Source organism: Chinchilla lanigera, unplaced genomic scaffold (genome assembly GCF_000276665.1).
Source record: "Chinchilla lanigera isolate Chin_1 unplaced genomic scaffold, ChiLan1.0 scaffold00018, whole genome shotgun sequence".
In the NCBI taxonomy this organism is placed as follows: Eukaryota; Metazoa; Chordata; class Mammalia; order Rodentia; family Chinchillidae; genus Chinchilla; species Chinchilla lanigera.
The window spans coordinates 28,035,121-28,056,797 of record NW_004955419.1 but is presented as its reverse complement, the minus strand read 5'-3'; the positions used below and the strand labels follow the sequence as shown (position 1 = coordinate 28,056,797).

Below are 21,677 nucleotides of genomic sequence, written 5' to 3'. Positions count from 1 at the left end.
TCCCCCTATGCAGACCTTGTTGGAGCTGTGGGATAAGGTGGCTGAGATGTTCCTGGTCCAGAAACAGAACATTAAGGAACTGGATAACCAGCTGCTCTCAGTAGAGTTCTCTCGAGCAGATAAGGTGAGTTGGTGACCAGCGGGCTCCTTGGTGACTTTCATGGTTAATAGACATCTGTCTGCATCCTGTTAGTGGTCCAGCAAGTGAGAGTCACTGTAGTGCCTTGTCCCCTCTAGCTAAAGAGCGTGTTGAAGAAATATGTGGAAGTCATAGAGAAAACAACCTACCTCTTGCAGCCCGATGTGTACAGGCTGATAAATAAAGAAGCCATGGTGAGTGATTTGCTTGGGTGGAGTTCAGCCTACAGGAAAAGTAGCAGGACCCCAGGGCTCCCCAAGTCTGGGGTCTTAGGAATGCTAGGCTTCTCATCTGTGACATGTCTAAGTAACTCCAGTGGGCCATTTAAATTGGGGATTAGGTCTTTGCAATTGTAAGCATTTTCAATAGAAATCTTTGTGAAGTACATTTCACGTTTCCCTGCCACCTTAAAATGGGCACAGCTAACACGATGCTATCATTTTGAGCACTGATGATCCCACTGAGCACTTACTAAGCTGGGTCTCAGACACTGTGCCGTGCAGTAAATGCCACACTATGGAGTTATCATCTCGGGGCTTCACAGTCTCAGGGGTCTCTGTTCTCAAGCGAAATGCTCCACCTGCTCTGTCTGGTTTTCTAGTTGTTCTTCCTCTCCTCCCATGGCCATCAGTGTCTGTTGCCAAACCACACCCACCTCTTGGCTCTATCTCCTCACCCCAGGCTCCCCCAGGTGCTGTCCCCAGCAGTTGAAAGTAACAGATTCCTGGTTGTTCATGATGTCTCTAAAGCCAGAGCAAAGGCTGACTCCCTCTGCTCCATAAAGGATTCTTAGCTGCTCAGAGGTGCATTTCACTCTCAAGGGTTTTCTGGTCCTTTGCAGAGCTGAGCTGTTCAAATAACAGCTCTCCAGCAGCATAGCCAGTGTAAGGGAACACGGTATTTAGAATCACACTAGGGCCCATCCCAGGTCTGTGATGTGGTGCCCTGGACAAGCACAGGCATGGAGGGACACAGATCTCTCTCTCCATTGCCCAGCATGGAAGCTCCAGAATGACTCAGGCTTTGTGCCTTAAACTCACTTGTCCATAAAGTGGGGATGACAGTACTTACTGCTAAGACTTACTGGGAGGATGGTAACAGTGGGCTCCAAGATACATGACCGTCCTAGACTTTAGATGTCTCCATGAGAGTCAGTCTGCAGGGTCTGGATTATGCCTCAGTATTTCACTGCCATGTGCTTATTTCTCTCATTAGAACAAATAGGGGCTGGGGATTTAGCTCAGCGGCAAAGTGCCTGCCTGGCAAGCACAAGGTCGTGAGTTCAGTTCCTGGTACCGGAGAAAAAACAAAACAAAACAAAACAAAAGAACAAATAGTGCTTGCTGCTTGCTCTGTGTGCCTTTATGTCATTTGATTTCACAAAATTGCTTTACTGTGAATAGCTGTGTCCCCATACCATGGTTGAGGACCTGGAAGATGAAAAAATACTTGCTGTTATCTTCTAGTACCAAGTCCAAGCCTTGGGCTATGTTGAGAAGCAGGGCTGGGCGTTCTCCTGCTGAGCCTGGCAGGGCTCTCACTTCTCTAGAGGCTTTGGGAAATGTATGGGGGCATTTGAGGCTCTTCTGGACTCTCATGTAAAAGGGACAGGGATATGGAAGGGCAGAACAGTACACACAAGAAAGGATCGTCTTCTGTCCCATTCCTAGAGTTTCCAGGTGAGAACCACTGGGAGGGACACTGAAGAATGCTCTGATTCTGACCCCAGTAGGCCACTGGGTCTCTGTTCTCGAAGCAGTGACATGTGGCTGGTCCCTGATGCACATGCACTCTGGTTTTGGAATAAATTTGTGAAACACAGTGAACGCTTCCAGCCCACTGCAGTGCTTAGGTACTTCCACTTTCTTTATTGAATGACCCAGTGTGACCTTGGAGCTGGATTGAGGCTCATGCAGTCACGGTTATGGTTCAGCCTTCAAGCTGCTTGTCACTATCCACGGCTGCTTTCTCCTGGGCTGGCCCCTCTGGACTCCTCGGACCCTACTGCAGCTCCTCTCAGCCCTGGCCTGCCCCTTCCCTGGATCTCCAGCCTCTCTTGCCCCTCTCTCCCTGTGCCTTGCTGTGCCTCCAGAGCACCACTCCATCCAGCCCCTGTCTGCCTGTGATCACAGATCATTAACCATGCCTTACTGGGCAACCGGAGGGCCATCGCCCAGCTGTACGTCAACCTGATGGAGGCCACCCTGCGGATGGAGCTCGACAGTCGCCACCGCTGGCAGGGCCTGCTGGATTCCTGGAAGACCCTCAAGAAGGAGGTGCTGCTACAGAGTTTCAGGTCAGCAGCGCCAGCCCAGCCACAGAGCTCCCCCAGCCACTGGGCTGCAAGGGTTAAAGGCCTTCCTACTGCCTTTTCTGTCAGTGTTTAACATCCTTCTCTTTTTCTTTCTAAAGTTAGAAATAGATAAAAGTATCAAGAAGAAAGTGGAATTCACCACCAACCCCTCCCCACAGGGAGAAGCACAGCTAATATTTCAGTGCGTTATTTTTCCTCGGGTTTTTTTAGACCCATACAGTACATGCAGTTTTATATCTCATTTTTCTTCATGAACATTATTTCATAAGTATTCTTTGAAGTACAAATTGTTGGGGAAACATTCAGTTGATTTCCTGTACAATTTCCAATCTTCGTTATTATTGGTAACCTGGGGTAGTTGGGCCGAGGGGCACAGAAGTCTTTCAGGTTGATAGACTTCAGAGCAGTTTCCTCCATGGGAGGCAGGGGGAGAGAGAGCCTATCTCTGCCCTTCCCTCACCAAGCAGCATTTTTGCTGCAGATGAATGAAAAGTATACAGAGGCCTTGTTCCTCCTTGCCCTTCTGTGTGACTTTGATCAAGTCCTTGAACATTCAGAGCCTGTCTTCCTATATGAAACTCCCGGACCTGCAAAATGGTTTTAGTGCTGTACCCAGGAGACACTGTGTGGAAAGCTCTGTCTGGGTCTATGGCTGGGAGGTTGTTATAAATGCCAACAAACGTCAGCAGTGATGGCGATGGCAGGCCTATTAACTGGACTTTTCCCCTGAGCCAGGCACGGTGGGTGGTAAGGCTTTTGCTTGTGTGTCCTCACAAGCAGCAGATGAGGAGAGCGCTCTCATTAGCTCCACTTTACAGAAGCGGAGATTGAGCCTCAGAGCGGGGGAGGGACTTGTATAAGGTCACAGAGCAGGCAGGGGGCAGTCAGGATGCCTGCTGGCTCTGAGCCTGCTGGTCCTATACTATTAGTGCCATAGCCGAAGTGGCAGTCTGCCAGTTCATCCCTAGCTGTTTTCCTTCTGTCACCACCTTGCTCTTCTCCCAGGGTCCCAGAGAGGAGGCTGAGGCTAGGACTGGGTGGGGCATCCTCCCGTGCTAGGCACCCTTTAGCAAGGGCAGGGAAGCAAGGCTCTGAACATTCTTGCTGTGTGTCTCCTTTCATCTTGCTCCTGCCCTCTCTCTTCTCCCACGTGTCTGGCCACCAGTGAGTTCATGGCCAGTGAGAGTATCCAGAATCCTCCAGCCATACAGAAGGAGCTGGAGGAAATGCTGAAGACCCAGCATGCCTTGCAGCAGAAACGGGAGGAGCATCTTTGCACCATCTGGTATGGTTGCCTCTGAGGGCCCGGCGGGGAGGTGGTGTGGCCTTTGGCCTTCCCTACAAGGGTCCTCCAGAACAGGCTGTCTCGCTGTTCTCTGGACCTGGGCTGGCTACCTGGGCCCATGTTCTCAGGCATCTCAGTTCTCATGATGAGAAAGAACATAGCCTCCTTTGCTGTGGAAAGAAACCTAGTGTGGCCAAACCATAGAATGAGACAGGAGATAATGGTGGGGAGCAGCAGGCAGGGGGCAGGATTCACAGGGCTTCTGGGCCAGCACCAGGGCCAGCAGCAGGGTCAGGGGTTGGCCTTGTCCTGAAGCAGGTTGGAAGCAGGGGTCAGAGGGATCTGACACTGGAGGGCAGGAGGTCAGGGAGGAAGTTCAGACAGAGGACCTATTATAGTCTGTGGACACTTCGTTCAGAAATAGTTTTCTTTGCTAAGGAACAGCTTCTTAATATTAAATGACCCTGTGAGGCATGTCTTTAGCACCAGGAGATTTCTAACAGTTCCTTTATTTTTTTCCTTCAGTATTTAGTCAAAAATATGTAATAAATAAATAAATAAAAGATAAACAATATGCTTCTCAAAAACGTCACCGATTTTGGCAAGTAAAGGTCATGTGCATGGTGACTTCTTGTCATATCTTCCCTCTCCAGTAACCTCTTGCCCCCCAATTACAACATAGCCAAGCTGACCACATGGCAATCTTCTCTCGATGCCTTGAACAAGGAGCTTGGTGAGTGACTTTTGCGGTGCTCTCTCAGATCTCTTTAAAACTCTGTTCAAGTAGTGGCTTTAGCATAGTTCAGCCCAGCGGTCATTTATCTGAGAGGATGTGGGTGGTACCTCCATTCTGGGAAGGAAGGAGGGTTGTGGTGAGACCACTGAGCTCTGAGGACTCATATGAGACTCAGAAGATTCAATTTTTCCATCCTTTGAGGCTCACAGCAACCCACTGGGGTCAGTGATATCATTGTTCTCTTGTAATAGAGGACTGGCTGAGTCAGAAGCATTCTGGACAGATAGAGATGGGCTCCTCTGTGTGGTCCTTATCTTGGGGTGCCTGGAACTCTGAGGAGGGAGATATCAGCCCCCGCTGTGGACAGAGACCACAAGTGATCTGTGGAGATGTTTTGCCAGGGGGAAACAGCTTCCCTCTGCAAAGGGGCTACTCCTCTTCCTCCTGTTTTATTTTCTGTGCCTGGAGACATGTACCACATGGACTGCATGATGCGGATCCGCTTGCTGTATGAAAAGACATGGCAGGAGTGCCTGGCCCAAGTGCAGAATTGCAAGGTGGGCATCCTCCTGCAGGCCTGAAGAGGAACTACACCTGGGCCCTAATGTGCCCCCTCCCCAGCTGCCCTCCTGGATATCCTTTAGCCTTGACCCTGACTTTTGTTCCTTCCTCCCAGGCCCTAGCATTCACCAGCTTCTGGTTCTGTTCCCTCTGCCCGGGCCCCTCCTCAGCTGTCCCTGGTGTCCCTCAGGGCTTAGCTCAATGCCACCTCCTCCAGGAAGTCCACTGTGAGTTGTGTGCTCGAGGCTTCCTTAGACTTCACCCTTAACTGTCTGTGTCCTGCCTACCTCTGGCCTTGCTCATTAGTGGAGGGTGACGCTTGGAGATCACTACAATGCCCTTTTTCGGCCCCTTGCTGTCCTGACCCACCTCTCTATCCTGCCTATCTTGAGACAGTGAGTTTACTTCTGAACCCCTCCAGAACAGTGACTGGTTTTCGGAGACAGGGGGAATATTTTGTCAGAACATGCCCTCCCTGTCTTCTTGGTAAAACTGTTTAGGTGAAAACTGCACAAAAGCCTCATTTTGAAGAATGCCTGAGCCCTGAGGGCCCCACCTACTACCCCTGGCGCTCCTGCTGTTCCTGAGTGCCTGCAGCCACCTTTGCACTGCCATTTGGCCTCAAGGGAGCAGAATCCGTAGAAGCTCCTGTACACCTTGCAGCTGGGTGGGGGCCCTGTAGGGTGCAGGTGCAGTTTATACCCAGGGTGTCTACAGCCCTAAGCGGCACTCAGCCTTGTTCCCTGCCTCCCTAGAAGCAGCTGTTGGACTGGAAGGCCTTCACCGAGGCAGAGGCTGAGAACCTGGTGAGCCAGACCTTCCAGACAGTGGGTGCACTCCAGAGCAAGATGGAAGAGGAGCTGGAGCTCCTGGATGTGCGTGAACAGTTGGGACCCTCGAGGTGTGGTGATCTTCCTGGGCTGCTGGGCCACAAGGACAGTGGAGGACTGGGGGCCTCTACCTTGCATGGCTCTGGTGTGTCTACTTCCTGGCTCTCAGCTGCCCGTCTCAGAGCAGACCTCCTGTGTTGGTCTCTCCATACTCATCCCCCAACTCCTTGAGCCATACCTGACATGGGTGCTGCACAGATTCTAAGGAGGTGGTCAATCTCAGGACAGGAGGGCACCTTGCTGCCCCTTGGTACAGAGAGCTACAGATTAGGAAGAAGCCCCCGCCCCAAGAGGCCTGTAATCTTGAGCCAAGGGCAACAAACATTTTCTGTGGAGCACTGGATAGTGGCTATCTTAGGCTCAGAGGGCCATCAGGTCTCTGTCAGAAGTTGTCCAGCTTTGTTTCCTGTAGAAACAGAGGGTGTGGCTATGTTCCAATAACTATTGATATACAGTGGAATTTGAACATCATACAATCTTCACATCAGTATTTTAAAAATTTTGTTTTCAGCCATACCAAACTAGAAAATCAGGGTTAATTTCACAGGTCCAAACAAAAACAGGTGGAGGGCCGCACTTAGCCTCAGACTACAATTTGTCAACCCCTGACCCAGATGAGGGCATAGGAGGTGAGATGGTGCATGAGGATTTAGCCGCAAATGTGATGTTCGGCCCAGACCTGTGAGACAGGGAATTCTAGAGAGGGAAGATGTCCAGGCCAAGATGGGTATGGTAACGCTACCCCAAGGAGGGAGGGCCAGAGGCTCAGGTGTGGCCCAGATGGTGACCTTGAAGGTGGTGCCTGGGCAATGACTTTAAGGTCTTAGAAACATGGGGCCTCATGAATGGGCCCTCTTATTGGCCCTGTACTGGTCAACCCTCAACCACACACCCTTTCCTTGGTTCTGCCACTGCAGAATTCCTTTGAAGCCTTGGCCAAGCAGACAGAGTGGCAGAGCTCAGACCTCTTCAGGTACTTCCAGGAGGCTGTGCGGCTGTGGGAGGCGCACCAGAGCATACTGTCACAGCAGGAGCTGGAGCTCGAGAAGAGGATGGAACAGTACAGGCAGAGGCACAACCTGGAGAACCAGGTGCCCCCAACCCCTGGGGAGCCTTAAGAGGAATGAGGGATGGGTCACTCTCAGACTGCCAGCTGCCTCAGGTCAGGACAGTGAACTCAGTCAGCATTCAGATGCAAACAAAACAAACCCATGTAAACAAAAACATTAATTCAAAATAGATCCTAGATACAAACATAAAACCTTGAGTTACAAAATGTGTACCAATGGGGATATTGACTTACCTGGATTATGGGACCAGGTGTGAGTAGCAAAAATCTTGACCCACATCATAGCCATGTGATGGGTCTTCAGAACCGATTCTGTCTGTAAGAGTGTACATGATAGAGACAGACAGACAGACTAAACCGGGAGCCTTCTGGATGGTCAAAATAAGGAAATGATCAAAGCATGACTTCATGAATCACAGTTTGCTGTCATACAAGGAGCGTTTCAATTCACAGTATTTCAGAATGACATGAACCAATCACAGGGAGCACACTTGATAGGTGAGGATCATTGACTCCATGGTGAATGCATTCCAGAATTAGTTACATCTAATTGTTCAAATCAATGGAATAAAGTCGAAATAAAGATTGAGGTATACCTTTTTCACAAGCAGTTTCATCAGAGAAACTGGCTTGACCTTAGCCCAGCAGGGAAGGTCTCTTGATGTGAGAGGCAAGGCCAGTAGTGGCTGATAACTTTAAAGCTTCAAGGCCTGTCCCAGCTTGAGCTCTCCTTGTCCAGATGACAGTGAAAACAGCCACAGCCTGAGCTTTCAAAGTGGGTGCCAAACTTTCAAGTTTAGATGCATGTTGAAGTCCAGCAATTTAGGTCAGTAATTCATATATAGGGCCTGATAAGATATGACAGAAGTGATGTGACATGAGGGGTGGGGGAGTGTTCCCTATTACATTCCCAAGGGGAGAAGGAATAGCTCCAACTTCTCACAAATGGGGTCTGGTAAGACATCATATTCTCTAAGGTGTGTGGTGGCAGTGTACTCCAAGTTCATAACACAGCAAAGCACATTATTCACATAGCAGACCGTGTAAGTGTTTAGTATTTTTTCAAGGATATATAATGAAGGAATGAAGTATCACCATCCCCCACAGATCAGCTGGCCCCTGTCCTCACAAACCAGGGTGAAGGGAGTCTACACTCAGCATGTGACTTTGAGTAAGACTAGGGAGAAGGTGAGAGAGGAGCTGGTATCTCTGGAATGGCTTGGCCAGGCAGGGTATAAGGGACATGTTCCTGAAGAGTCCCATTTAAGCTAGATACCTGGGGAGTAAATTATGCAGGGAAGAATATTCCAGGCACAGAGGAAAAACCCAGAAACCTATAGTGAAGACAGTGATGGGCATAGCAGATTTATTGCCCTTCTGTTTTGCAGGAAAGTGAGCCCCAGGCCTATCCCAACTGCCTGGACTTTAGATTCAATGTCAGGATCGCTTCATGTCACTTAAACTCTGAAAGCATAGGGAACTCATATGCTTCTTGTTTTGGGGTTGGCTTCTAGGCCCAGGAGCTACACTTTGATAAGCTCTTAGACCAACTGAGGCAGCAAAGCCAGGAAGAAACACTGAAGGTATGCCTGGAAAAGGCCAAAAATTTTCTGAAGAACATGAAATCCAGGTAGGTTGACCAGCCCTGAAAGAGAGAAGGGATGGCCTGGATTCATATTCAGGGTCACAAGCAGCCTGCAATGGAGCGTGGGGTGTGCCCAGCAAGCTGAAGATGAAACTGTGCCTCCAGCATTGGAGGATATCACTGTCCTTTGCACTCTGCTTGCAACCAACACTGAAACATCCAGAGATAATTTTGGAAGGTTTGTAGAAGTTTCAAGGCAATGTAGTTTAAAAGTCAAGAACTTAGACTTTCTTTTTAAAATTTAAACATGCACGCTGTATTAAAGGATTGAAAGTCAGCTACTAGAGATATTTTCCCCTCATTTCTGTCCAACTATCCTTTGTTTATGGACATACTCATTTATATGTGTGGATATATATGCATATATAGTGTTTTTAAAATAAGGGATAGCTTATACTGTGCCAGTTCTATAACTGCAGATATATTTCAATTTTAAGTGGTCATATAAAATTTATTAATATAGATAACTTCATAATGATTTAATATCTCAATTAATTAGCTCTTTCAACTGGCTCCAATTTCTCAGTACTGTATTATAAATAGTTCTCTGTGAATTTACTTGTGTCTTTGCACCTTTGTACAACTATTTCTGAAGGACAATTCACAGAAATGGAATTACACTCTAGTTTATTACAGTACTTACTTATATCCAGAAGTAAAATTTGGGGCAAGTAAGTAACCTACTGAGCCTTGGTCTCCTTACCTGAGAATTGTAAAATATTGGGCCTTGGGGCATTTGAGAGTTTGATGGGATAATACAGGTGAAGTTCAAGCGTAAGATTCCACCAATGGGAATTGGTGGAAAAGGAAGCCTGCATCAAAGTAGATAGTTTTGTATGTGTGGTTTCTAAATTTTCCACCAACAGTATATATTCCTTGTATGATCAGAAAAATAGCAGACAAACAAAGGACTGTCTCTGTGAAAGAAACTCCCTCACAGCAGCTCTATGTAGTGCTGATTGCCAGGTGTCAGTCCACCCGTTTAGTGTCTAGGGTTGGCTCCAAGCCGAGGTCTCCTACACTGCACCGAGAACCCCCACTCCGAGACAGCATCTTACCTCCCTCCCTCCTAGGTATGAGTATGCTCATGTCCTCCTGACCAAGGAAGTGATGGAGTACCCAGAGATCATACTGAAAGAACTCAACTCCTACAGCTCCAACCTCAGCCAACATTTCTTCGTTCGTGAAATCTTTCAACAGGTATGGAGAGGCACTCGATACCCCCAACCACACATGAAGAAGCAGAGCAGAGGGTGACTTCTCATTTGATCTGCCAAGACACTGGAAGTCATTCCTGAGGCTGCAGAGTACAAATCCATGTCAGGACATCAAGGAGAGAGAGACTGAAAAGAGACCATCTCCTTCTCACTCTAAAGGAGATTGATAGGCTCCAAGCTTTAATGGGCTGACAGTAAAAAAGCTAATTTATATGGCATTTGGAGCTAAATGCATCATATCTGCCACACAATTCTCCTAAAATTGAACTCTGACCTACTCACTCTGTTCAGAAGTCCCTCACCAATCTGCAGCCCCCACCAAATCCAAAACACCATCTCTAGGTATGCATAGAGACCCCACATCTTCTGCTTCCACCTTGACTCCCCTGGCTTAGGCTACTCATCCCCCTCCCTGCACATAACCCCTGCCTGTGACCCTTCCTCATCCTGTTCTCTCTGCTGCTATCTTCTCCACATACAGCCCATAACCCCGATTCCTAGTCTACTACCAGGGGTGAGGGTCCCACTCAGCCTGAGCACTTGCCGCATCATCTCACCACCTGCCACCACTTCAGCCTCTGAACTTGTTTGTTCTCAGTTGCTGTCAAATACAGGAGTTCAGAACACTCAACTAGAATGTCTTTCCTAAAGGACAAATATGCCTTAATAATTTTTATTCAACTTTAGTTACCCCTAGTACAGGATCTACATATAATTCTGACACAATAAATGCTCTATGGGTAAGTACACAATTCCATGGAATGTGCTGGTTTGAATACCCAGAGTTTGACCCTCTTTCCACAAACATAGCCAGGGTCCTTCCTGTCCAGACTGAAAATGCTTGTTGCTGACATTGTTTGGTTGAGTTCTTCTCACACATGTGGCACCAACCTGGCACCAACCTGGAGAATCTCTTCCTTGGAAGGGATCCCTGTTCAGGTAGCTAAATAATGCTCCTCATGACTCTGGGAAAGAGAGGCAGGCTCAACCTACAGGAGGGTGAGCTCATTGTCTGTCTTTTGAGATCATCCTTCTTGCCTGGGTAAAAGGTATGGTGGACCTTTATGTGATCCCCATCTCACAGAAGAGGACACTAGGGATTAAAGGACTTGCCCAAGGTCACTCCATTTGTAAGGAGCTAGAATTCAAATCTGGACAGGCAAACTCCAGACCACACTGTCCTGAACAATTTCACCCAGAGTCTGTGAAACAAGGGATGTGTTGAGTGACTAGGGAGACTCCCAGGATCTGTAAGTCGGGCTCTCTCTGTCCCCATCCAGCAACCAGTACAACACATTCCTACCCTTTGTTTGCACTCCTCAATTCATATTTTTCTCTTTGCTCTAGATTGATAGAACAATGTGTCAACATGAGGTTTTATTCCATTACTGCTCCATGTGTTCTGTAAGGAGTGTGTTAGCCTGGTTGCAATTAAGGAAAGCCACCTCCTTGGGTTAGAAACACCCAGTTACCCCAATGAGTGAAGCTGGCCGAGGCTGCAAGATATATTGAAGGGGAGGGGAGAGTCCTTTCATTTAAAAATGACACCCTCAGAAGTGGCACTCTGGGGAAGGGCAGTGCTGGTGCCTTAGTAACTCCCATTTTTCTCTTGTAGAACGTGCTTGGGGAAGTCAGCTTCAAAGTCAGGGAGCAAGGTAACACTTTCACCATTCAAGTCCAGTTCTCTGTGACTTCATTCCTGTACATCTCTGGGTTGGGGGCCCCACCCAGGCAGCGCTGATAACTTCTCTCCTTGTGCTTTGGTGCTGGTCACGGACAGAGGTATATGAAAAGCACTACCTGAAGAGGATGAGGAAACTGAAGAAGAGACAAAGGGCTAAAGCAGAAATGAAGAGAAGTGAGGAAAGCATAGGCAGAAGGTTGGATTCTGCAAGACCAATGGAAGAGATGGAAGAAGAAAAAGGTCGAGAAATGGTGTCCTCTGGAACTGAAGGGGGTCTGAGCCAGGGGATCAGATCTGTCCAGGGTGACCAGTTGGATGAGTCCAGAGTGGGCTCTGTGCAACCATCAGAAGAAATGCAGAGTGAAAGAGAGAGCTCCTCAAAAGCATCCCTGAGCCTGGAAAATGTGACAGTTCAAGAAGAGAAGGTGGAGGAGGTAGAAGAGGAGGAGGAAGAAGCAGAGGAGGAGGAGGAAGAAGCAGAGGAAAAGAATGAAGGGGAAAAGGCAAATGAGGAGGAGGAAAAGGCAGAGGAAAAGCAGGAGACTTCCTCTGTGGCTGAGGTAGGCCAGCCACTGGCTCATTCTTGCGGGTGGAGAGAGTTGGCTATGTCCATTCTATGTCCAGTCTCCACTGAAGTGCGTATTAGGATGACAGAGAGATCCAATTCTTCATCCACAACAATAATTTCTAAAATTCACTTTCCTCTCCTCACATCCCTGCAATCAACACTGAATCACCCCTCAACTGCACGGCTTTCCTTACCTCTCTTGGGCCTCTTTCTTTCTCAGCTGCTCTTTATTATACAGATCAAGTCAGACTGTACAGCCAGCCATTTTGCAGTCCTAGTTAAAAATGTCACGTGGGGCTGCAGGCTCAGAACTAATACCTTTTCTGATTTCTTTAGGGAAACTGGGAACCCAAAATTTTACATGGAACTTCTTAATTTTAAAAGGGCTGTGGACTGGGGATTAGGGGAACAGTTACAGGCAAGATTTGCCCCACAGATTTATAATCACTTGATGTCAGGTGGTCAGCATTCCAAGTTCCTTGGATGATATTGACTCCTATGTCTTGTTATCTGCTTAGACTGAAGTTCCAGATGAAAGTATGGAGGAGATCTTCTATGACGACATGGAGTCCTTCACCACCTCCAGTGGAAATACTTACTTTGTCCTCGTATCTCTGGAAAAAGAGGAGAGTTGCAAGAGGCCCCATTCCAACTGCTCAGCCATACTCATGAACAACACCTCCAGCACAAAGTTCATAGAACAAGTAATAATTCCATCTGGACTAGTTTTAGAAATTAAGAAACAGTGAGTACAAAATTCTTTTGTTCTCATTCATTTGCTCTGAGCTATATTCATAAGATAAATTACAACAAAAAATTAGTTTGGGCTGGAAAAAATTTAAATGTAGATGTTATGGTTTATGTTTAGATATTCCCTCAAAGCTTCACACAGTCATAGGGTTTTTTGGGAGTGGTTGAATCTAGAGTGTGTGACTGATTTGCAGTACAATGCTGGGATTAAAAGGGTGGGTGATTGCTGGATCAGTCCACAGACTGGATTGGCACCACCCTGATCCTGGCAGACTGGATATAACATAAGGAACAGAAAGAGGCTTGTATCTCTTTCCATGGTTGCTTTTGCTGTCTTCCGCCATGAACTGTTGCCCCTCTGCCATGCCACCCTGCGTTGGAGCCAGCTGATTATGGACTAAAACCTCCACAAACTGTGAGCTAAATAAACCTTTCCTCCTTTAATTTTGGGTATCAGGTATTTTGTCTCGGCAAGGAGGATAGTACCTAAATCAGTAGGTAATTAACAAAATAACAAATGTCCAGGAATTATTTGTAGTCATTGGTATCCTGGGTGAGAGCACCCCCTGCACCCTTCCCAGGGTGCTCTGCTGGTGCGGCCCTTGCACACAAAAACACTGTCTTCCCTGCCAGATGCTCCTGGGTTCTGGTTCTTGGAACATCTGTGCTTTTAGGGTTTCTTTTCTTTTTTTTAATTCTATAGATGTAAATCACATCAGGTATGGTATTTTGCACTAATTGATATACTTGTTGCAGAAAATAGAAAAAGAACAATGAAGAATAAAGATATCCATAATCATTTGAGCATTTATCTCCCCTAACTCCCAAGCTTCTGGACTTTTTGTTAGTTTGGGCCAAACATGGAAATTGCATTTGACATTTGAGTGGCATTTTTATTGCCCTCCTGCCACTATGAGAATTAATAGGCTTGTGGTCACCTTTACAGGCCAAGGACAAGGAGTAGAAGGATTAAAGTCTAGCCTCTGGGCTCTTGCTCGTATACCTCAGTGTCATCTCACTGCTAAACTGTCTCTTGACTCAAATGCTTGTCCTTCCTCCACCATAGGCCAGCATGTTTCCTCTCCTTAGCCCTTAGGACAAAGACAGCAAGGATCACCACGACAGCTGCTATTTATTGAGTGTAATCCCCTCACTGTGAGTTAACTCCATTTTACAAAATGAAAGCACTGAAGCTCAGAGTGTTAGTCATTTGGCCACAACCTTCAAGATAAGAAGGTTGACTCCAAGCTATGAATGTAAACCCTGTAATTCTAGAACCTGGTATCAACTACTGTGCCATCTGACACTGTGACTAACCGCAACATGTTCTGTGTGCAGTTGATTCGATTTTCATGTTGAAGTAAGACATACATACTTGAAAGTATGGGAATCAAAAGTGTTTAGCATTTGAATTGGCCAAAGGAAACACATTTGGTACTCAGAACCCGTGAGAAACAGAACCATTAACCACCCTTCCAAGATGCCACCTCATGTGGCCATGCACATAACTGCCCTTCTTTCCCCAGGGATAAATACACTAACTCCTGAGTTCATTTTGCTTGTTTTTTTTGGTGCTGGGCATTGAACTTGGGACGTTGTGCTTGCCAGGCAAGTGCTTTTACCCCTGAGCTATATCCCCAGCCCCATTTTGGTTGGTTTTGAACTTCATTTAAAGATATCCAGAACTTACTCTTTTATGCCAGGCTTCTTTCACAATGTTTATAAGATTCATATATATTCTTGAATGTGGCTAACAGTTCATTTTTAATTTTTGTATGGTATCCTATTATGGAAATATATAATCTATTTAATTTTACTTATCCATTCTACGGATGTACATTTTGGCCTTTTCCAGTTTGAGGGTGTGCCAACAATGCTGCTCTAAATATTCTTGTAGAAGTCTTTTGGTGAACATATATATACATTTCTGTCACCCATATAACTAAGAGCGGCGTTGTTGAGTCATGGAACATGTGCATGTCCATCTTTAGGAGATACGGTCAAAAGATACTACCAAAGAGTTTTCAAAGGAAGTTTAACAGTTTATAACACTGTATGAGCATTCCAGTTGGTTCATATCCTCAACAACAGGTGATATTGTCAATGACTTTTAGTTCAGCCATCCCGGTGTAATTTCAGTGGGTCCTGTTGTGGGTTTACTTAGGGGAACAGTTACAGACAAGATTTGCCCCGCAGATCTACAATCACTTGATGTCAAGTGGTCAGCATTCACTGATGTCGATGTAATGTAATGATGTCAGTGTTGTGTACCTTTTCATATACTTGTTGGCCATTTGGGTAGTTTTTGGCTGTGTGTGTGTGTGATTCTGAGTGAAATCTTCTGTTTATTTTTTTCTAGAGGATTGTCTGTCTTTTTATTAATTTATGTGAGTTCATTATATCTCCTATGTAAAGCTTTTGTTAGATAAATATATGTCAAGTGTTCATCTCCTGTCTGAGCTTGCTGTTTTTACTCTTTTTAAAGGTATCTTTTGATAAAGTTATTTTTTAATTTATTTATTTATTGGTTTACCTCATGTATTTTCTATTTTTAAAACCTGAGTGAACTTAGAATATATTAGTAGACCATGACTCCTCGGAAAGAATTTCTTACTTTTAATAAGGTCCAACTTGTCAATTCTGTCATTAGAGTAAGTTTACTTTGTGTTTGGTCTATGATTTTTTTTTTTTTGGCTTGCCCAAGGTCATAAAAATATTCTCCAATATTACATATCTGAAATGTTACTTTTAAAAAAATTCCCCCCCAGTATTTGAAATGTTATTATTTTAAACTTCCATATTTAGATATAAAAATTGGAATGATTTTTGTTTATGACATGATGTAGCAGTGAAGATTCATTTCTTTCCCGTACAGAGAACCAGTGGACCCTAGGCCACTTGCTGATATACTGTCTTCCCCCCCAGTGCCTTTTTTCTATTTCCCTGTGTCTACCCTTGAACAACTACCTCACACTGACTGATTACTGCAGCTCTATCCTGTGTCTTAATATCTGGTAGGTTAATTCTTCCAGCTTTGATCTTCTCCAAGATTGTCTTCACCATTCTTGACCCTTCATATTTTCTATGAATGTCAAAATCAACTTATCAGCTTCCATAAGAAGACATCTGCTGTGATTTTCTTGTTATTGAATTAAATCTATTTTAAAGGATGACACGATAAGTTAGGAAACAATATTTGCAATTCACATCAAGGTCAGTGGGCCTCATGTAGAGATTAATATAAAAAAGAGCAACTATAGAATAAAGGCAAAAGACATTAGTGAAGAGTACACAGAAAGAGAACTTGAATGCATGTAAGTTGCACCATCAAAACATGACAAAATTGTCGAATTAAAAAATGTGATAACATAGTCTGAGGCTGTGAAGAAACAGGAACTATTATTTTTTTCTGATGGGAATACAGGTTGCCCTCCAGTGGAAACAATTTAGCCATATCTACCAGAACCACAAATGTATTTTAGTTTTTGATTCAGCAAATCAAATTGAGGGCCAAATTCCATAGAAACACCTCTAAACTTAGCAAAAATACAAGGCTACTCATCAAACCCTTCTTTGCAGGAACAAAATGTCAGAAACTACTCAAAGTCCTCCAGCAGTGATCTAGGTAAATACTGATCATCCCCCCACACAATGAGCTACAAGATAATTAGGGAATAAAATGAGGAAGAATGTATGAAAGGAGGAAGCACTTTGCATCTCAGTGTTGGAAGGTCTCTTAGAAGTCACAGTTCCTGGCAGGGCTGACCCTTGCTGGTTTCTCCTGCAGACTTCGAGCTGGCTTTTTTGAACACCTCGAGAAGTGGTTTGCTCAATGTGCTCTCGATGCCCGGGCTATCATGGCCACCAAGATCAGTGAACTGGATTCAGAACTGGAGCTGCGTCTACACCTGCACAAGCCAAGAGTCCAGCACGTAGAGAAGGACATCCACAACGTCAGGGCAGGTGTGGGCCCCCTGGGGAAGCCCATCACCCCCAGTTTTCTCCTGCAGGGTCTGGAGAAGACCCTGTACAGCCCTCTGTAGCCTCATGTTTATTAGCTGCCCCAGGAAATGCTTCATATATTATCATCACAGGTGGAAGGTGTACCTTAGTACTGGCACTTCCCAGGCTTGCAGAGGAGGGTAGTACTCACATTCTTCTTTTGAGACTTTTTAAAATCACCTTCTTCTTTTTTTTTTAAAGAGGGTGTTGGAGGGTGAAATGAGTGTTATCCAGTTTTAGCTCTAGATTTGAGATCAGATATACACCCTTATGCTGGATGCTCTGGAGGCAAGCCTATTGTTCAGAGACCAGAGTCCTCAGGCTCAACTCTGGATGTATAACTGAGCAGATTATCTGACCTCTCTGGTGCCTCCCTTATCTGCAGAAGGGGGAGTTGGAGGTGGTAATTAACCCTCCTGAAATGACATAGTAAAGAACCATGGGCACCTGGTACAAGACACAGCTTCCAAAAACAATAACCATTATCTCCACCTTATCATTTATCATACTTAAAAAGACATGCCGTTCTGTCTTCAGTGGTAGGCTCCGTTCACTGGAGGAGGGGCATGATTTTAGTAGGATCTTTCAGTGAGTCCTGTTGGTTTTTCACTTGAATCGTGCTCTAACATCTGCCACAGAGCTAGAGTCCCCTTCAGAGTAGCAGAGAGCCCTCACATAAACCAAACTCATGTTGCCCACAGCAGTGACAGTTGTACAGTCAAACTGGCCTCAAATCTCAATGCTGTAACCTTGGGCAGTTTGCCTGACATTTGGAACCTCTTTGTCCTCACAGGACATTAAATGCACAGTGCAGGGCCAGGGATATAGTTCAGTGGCATAGCGCCTGCTTGGCAAGTGCAGGGTCCTGAATTTGATTCCCTGTTTAATAAAATAAAATAAAATAAATTTAAAATGTGCACTGCATTAAATGCAATGAAGAAATAGAGAGAAAATTGCATATGCACTGAGGGAGCAGAACTCCCTGAAGGCTGGTTCTTTTTCCTTCCCCCGCTCCCTGGCCCAATATATGGTATAGAAACCAACCGGGCTACAGAGATGAATTCCAGTGGCACATCATGTTTTTGGCAGAGCTGGGACTACAGTACTTCACATTCTTCTTTTGAGACTTCTTTTGAGACATTCTTCTTTTGACTCTTTTTTTTGTGGGGGGGGCCATGGGGGGTTTTCCAGTACTGGAAATCGAACTTATGACCTTGCACTTGCCAGGCAGGCCCTGTGCTGCTGAGCTAAATCCCCAGCCCCTGACTACAGTACTTCTAATGCCACAGACAACAGGGGGACCCAGGGGCTTTCTGCTTGCCCTAAGAGGCTGTGATGGGGCTATGGGAGCCAGTTCTTTTTCTTTCTATTCCATCTTGGAAGCCAGTTAGAACTCAGGCTCACTGGACCTGAGAATCCGCTGATGTAAGGAACAAACCCAGACTGCTTGGCTTTGTGCTTCTTGTGGCTCTCCACCCAGACCCTCTCACCTAGGTCTGAGCCCACTCCTGCACCACCCACTCATCTTCCCCTGCTCCCTGGGGACTCTGCATCTCCCCAGTTTTGTTCTGTCTGCAGCAGGCAAGGGTCTCTATCAGTAGGGAGCTCCCTATCTACAGCCTAGCAGAGGCTTCTCTCTACTTAGAGACCCAGGGCCAGGCTCTGGTTGCTGTCTCCGAGGTCACAGCCCATTCCAAGCTTGGTGATGGTGGTGGTGGCAGGGCAAGAGCTGTTGACCTGAGTGGTCCCTGCTCTGTGGCTGGCCCAGGAGAGGTAGCGGGCAGGCACTGCTGCAAGAAGTGACTGTGCAGAGATGAGTCAGGTCCTGGCGGGCCTCAGCTCTCCTCACTTTCTTGCAGCTGAGCTCTTGCTTCACAAAGAACGGTTGGACAGACACTGTGCTGGAGTGGTGGAGACCCTAAAGAAGGAGAGGCTGATGTTCTGCCAGTTCCAAGAAGAGCAAAACACGAAGAGCAAAATCTTTCACCGCAAGATCTATGACATGGAGCACATCTTCCTGAATGCCACCAAGAGCCAAAAGTAAGGGGCCAGGGGTCTCCCTCCCAGCCAGGTAGTCCTAGAAGCCTACCCAGGTGCTGCTAGCAAAAGAGCAGAAGGCACTCAGGAGCCTGCTTTTGAGCTAACCTCTTCACAAGAATCTAGACTCAAAATCTGTGGGCAGCATCTGGTGTATGTGTTGCGGGGAGCAGTGAGCAGCAAGGAGAAGGAGACTCCTTACAGTCGAGGTGCACGAGTGCAGACGATGTGCCTTCAGATGTCATGTCAGTGGTAGGAAAGACCACTTCTCCTCTGGGGAGCCAGGAAGGGCTTCCTGCAGGAGATGGTATTTGCCTTGAACCCAGAGGCACCCTGATCTGGGATGGAGGGAAGTATCAGGGATGCATTTTCTAAGCAGAGCAGGAGCACTGGCTAAGCTATGGGTCAGGGCAAAGCAAGGGGCTCCAGGGAGGCCACTCGGGTATGAGATAGAAGCCACAGTCGGGTCACAGGAAAGACCCTGGCAGATGTCTGTGCAGCTCTCAGGTACACAAAGGACATCTACTCAGGAAAACTTGGTTGTAAAGAGGAATCTTGCAGGGTACTTTTTCAGGAAAGTGGGGAAAACACATTACTGGGGGTCAGAGGGAATCTGCTGGAGGAAGGACAAGAATCCAGTTGCACCTAGAATTCTTCTACCAGTTCGGTGGAAGTGGTCAGAGGGAGGAGAACAATGCCCTCTCAGAGACACATGGTCATTTTAAATTTCTTTCTAGTGCCCTTTGCTACCCAGAGAAGCTGGGCAGTGGTTCTATTGGGCCCCCAGCTTTGCACTGTGTGTGGAGTTTAAGCAGTGTCCCAGGAAGCCCACCCACACCCCAGTCACCGCCTAGCCTCTCAAGTCTTCCAACCTGGTCACCATCACCATCTGTTCCTCCTCTACTTGCCCCCCACAGGCTGGTCCTTCTCAGCAGCACACTGCACCGGGAGCTGCTGAGCTACGTGGATGTCACCCAGGTATCCCTGCGCAGCTTTCGACAGTACTTGGAGGAAAGCCTCGGCAAACTCCGCTACACCAACATTGAATTTGTCAAGCACTGCAGGTGGGAGCCAGTACTCAGGCCTCTGAGCTTCCAAGGCTTCTCTACTGTGAGGTGGTCTTATTTCTCCCTTAACTTTTCTTTGTTAGATATGTACAAAACATAAAATTTACCATTTGGACCATTTAGATGTACAGTTCAGTGCCATTAAGTACAATGTTATGCTACCATCACCACCCAGCCATCTCTAGAAAGAACTTCTCATCTAACTCTCTGTGATAACATGCTGACGCCTCATCTCCCCCCAACCCCAGGCATCCACCACTTTACTTTCTGTTTATATGAATTGGCCTACTCCAGTTACCTGTTTTAAGAGGTATAATATATATTATATATTATATATATTATATCATATATATTATAAGCATATAATATTTGTCCTTTTATATCTGGTTATTTCATTGAGCACATATAATGTCTTAAAGGCCTAACCATGTTGTATCATGCATCAAAATTATCTTTCTGTTTGAGGCTGAATAATACTCCATTGTACATATATACCACACATTGTCTATTTTCATACTGGTGGGTAGTGGGGTTGTTTCTGCCTTTGGACTATTGTGAATAATGGTGTGAGGAACATTGGTGTGTAAATAATCTGCTTAAGGCTTGCTTTCAATTTTTTGGGAGTATATTCCTAGAGCAGAACAGCTGGCCCAGGTCGCAATTTCTCAAGTTTTTAAGGAACCATCATACTATTTTCCACAGCAGCTGCACCATTTCACATTCACACTAGCAATGCACAAGAGTTCTAGTTTCTCTACGTCTTTACCAACACTCGTATTTTCTTTCTCTTTATAGTAACTATTTTAACAGACATGAAGTGGTATCATGTTGCAGTTTTTATTTATATTACCCTAGTTGTTAATGTCATGTGTTTTCTGTGTTCTATTGGCTGCTTTCCCACCTTATTTTTCTCCCATGATCTTAACTCACTCCTGCACAAAAATGATCTTGTATTTAGTCTTTGACATTTGCAATAGGCTATATTTGGGGAGTTTTTTTAAAAGCTTATATTGTTTTAAAAATTAAAAATCTTTTACTCATTATAGCATAATTGAACATAAAAATATACAAAGTAAAAATTGGAAACCCTCTCCAAATAAATTAACTATGTGGTATACATAAGCAAAAAAAGTTATTAGTTTTCTTTTTTTTTTTGGACCAGGAATCAAACCCAGAACTGCACACTTGCAAGGCAGGCAGTGTGCCCTGGAGCTACATCCCCAGCCCAATTGTTAGTTTTATAAAGAAATGGAATCCTAGGATACATGTTGGGCATCAGCCTCCACCACTGCCAGCAAACACCTTCCATGCTGGTACCTGCAAGACTTGCATTTGTTTTAAATATTCCTAACATTTTCTAATTATAAATGTAGTTGTTTAAAATGAAAATTTGGAAAGTTGCAAAAATTAAGATTAGCGTTTGGCATATGCAGGGTGCCTTTGTCCTGCATATCTCTGTGTCACTCTAGCACTTTCCAGTCCCATTCTGGTTGATTTCTTCCTATTGTTTTTCCTAGTCACCGATTCCCTCATTGTTGTGTTTAATTTCCTGACAAACTATTCATTGAGGGTATTTAATCTTAATTATTATAGTTTCCATTTCTATTTGTATTTGATTCTTTTCCCAAACTGGTTGTTCCCTGTTATATTTTTAGCTTCTCATTTATTTCCTTAAACATCCCATACTTGGTTATTTTATAATTTATGTCAGAT

General features: G+C 45.6%; 1 protein-coding gene across 4 annotated transcripts in view; it reads left to right on the top strand.

The window, feature by feature from the left end:
• Positions 1-21,677, top strand: part of Ccdc180 (coiled-coil domain containing 180) — a 64,083-nt gene that overhangs the window by 9,348 nt on the left and 33,058 nt on the right. For all 4 annotated transcript variants that reach the window (XM_005382852.2, XM_005382853.2, XM_013513250.1 and 1 more), the window contains exons 7-22: positions 14-124; positions 238-333; positions 2,272-2,435; positions 3,619-3,738; positions 4,392-4,471; positions 4,943-5,031; positions 5,791-5,910; positions 6,843-7,016; positions 8,509-8,624; positions 9,713-9,839; positions 11,472-11,511; positions 11,637-12,100; positions 12,627-12,853; positions 16,646-16,821; positions 18,720-18,900; positions 19,815-19,961. In XM_005382852.2, the coding sequence (XP_005382909.1) occupies positions 14-124; positions 238-333; positions 2,272-2,435; positions 3,619-3,738; positions 4,392-4,471; positions 4,943-5,031; positions 5,791-5,910; positions 6,843-7,016; positions 8,509-8,624; positions 9,713-9,839; positions 11,472-11,511; positions 11,637-12,100; positions 12,627-12,853; positions 16,646-16,821; positions 18,720-18,900; positions 19,815-19,961 (2,432 nt within the window). The remainder of the gene's footprint in view (positions 1-13; positions 125-237; positions 334-2,271; positions 2,436-3,618; positions 3,739-4,391; positions 4,472-4,942; positions 5,032-5,790; positions 5,911-6,842; positions 7,017-8,508; positions 8,625-9,712; positions 9,840-11,471; positions 11,512-11,636; positions 12,101-12,626; positions 12,854-16,645; positions 16,822-18,719; positions 18,901-19,814; positions 19,962-21,677) is intronic.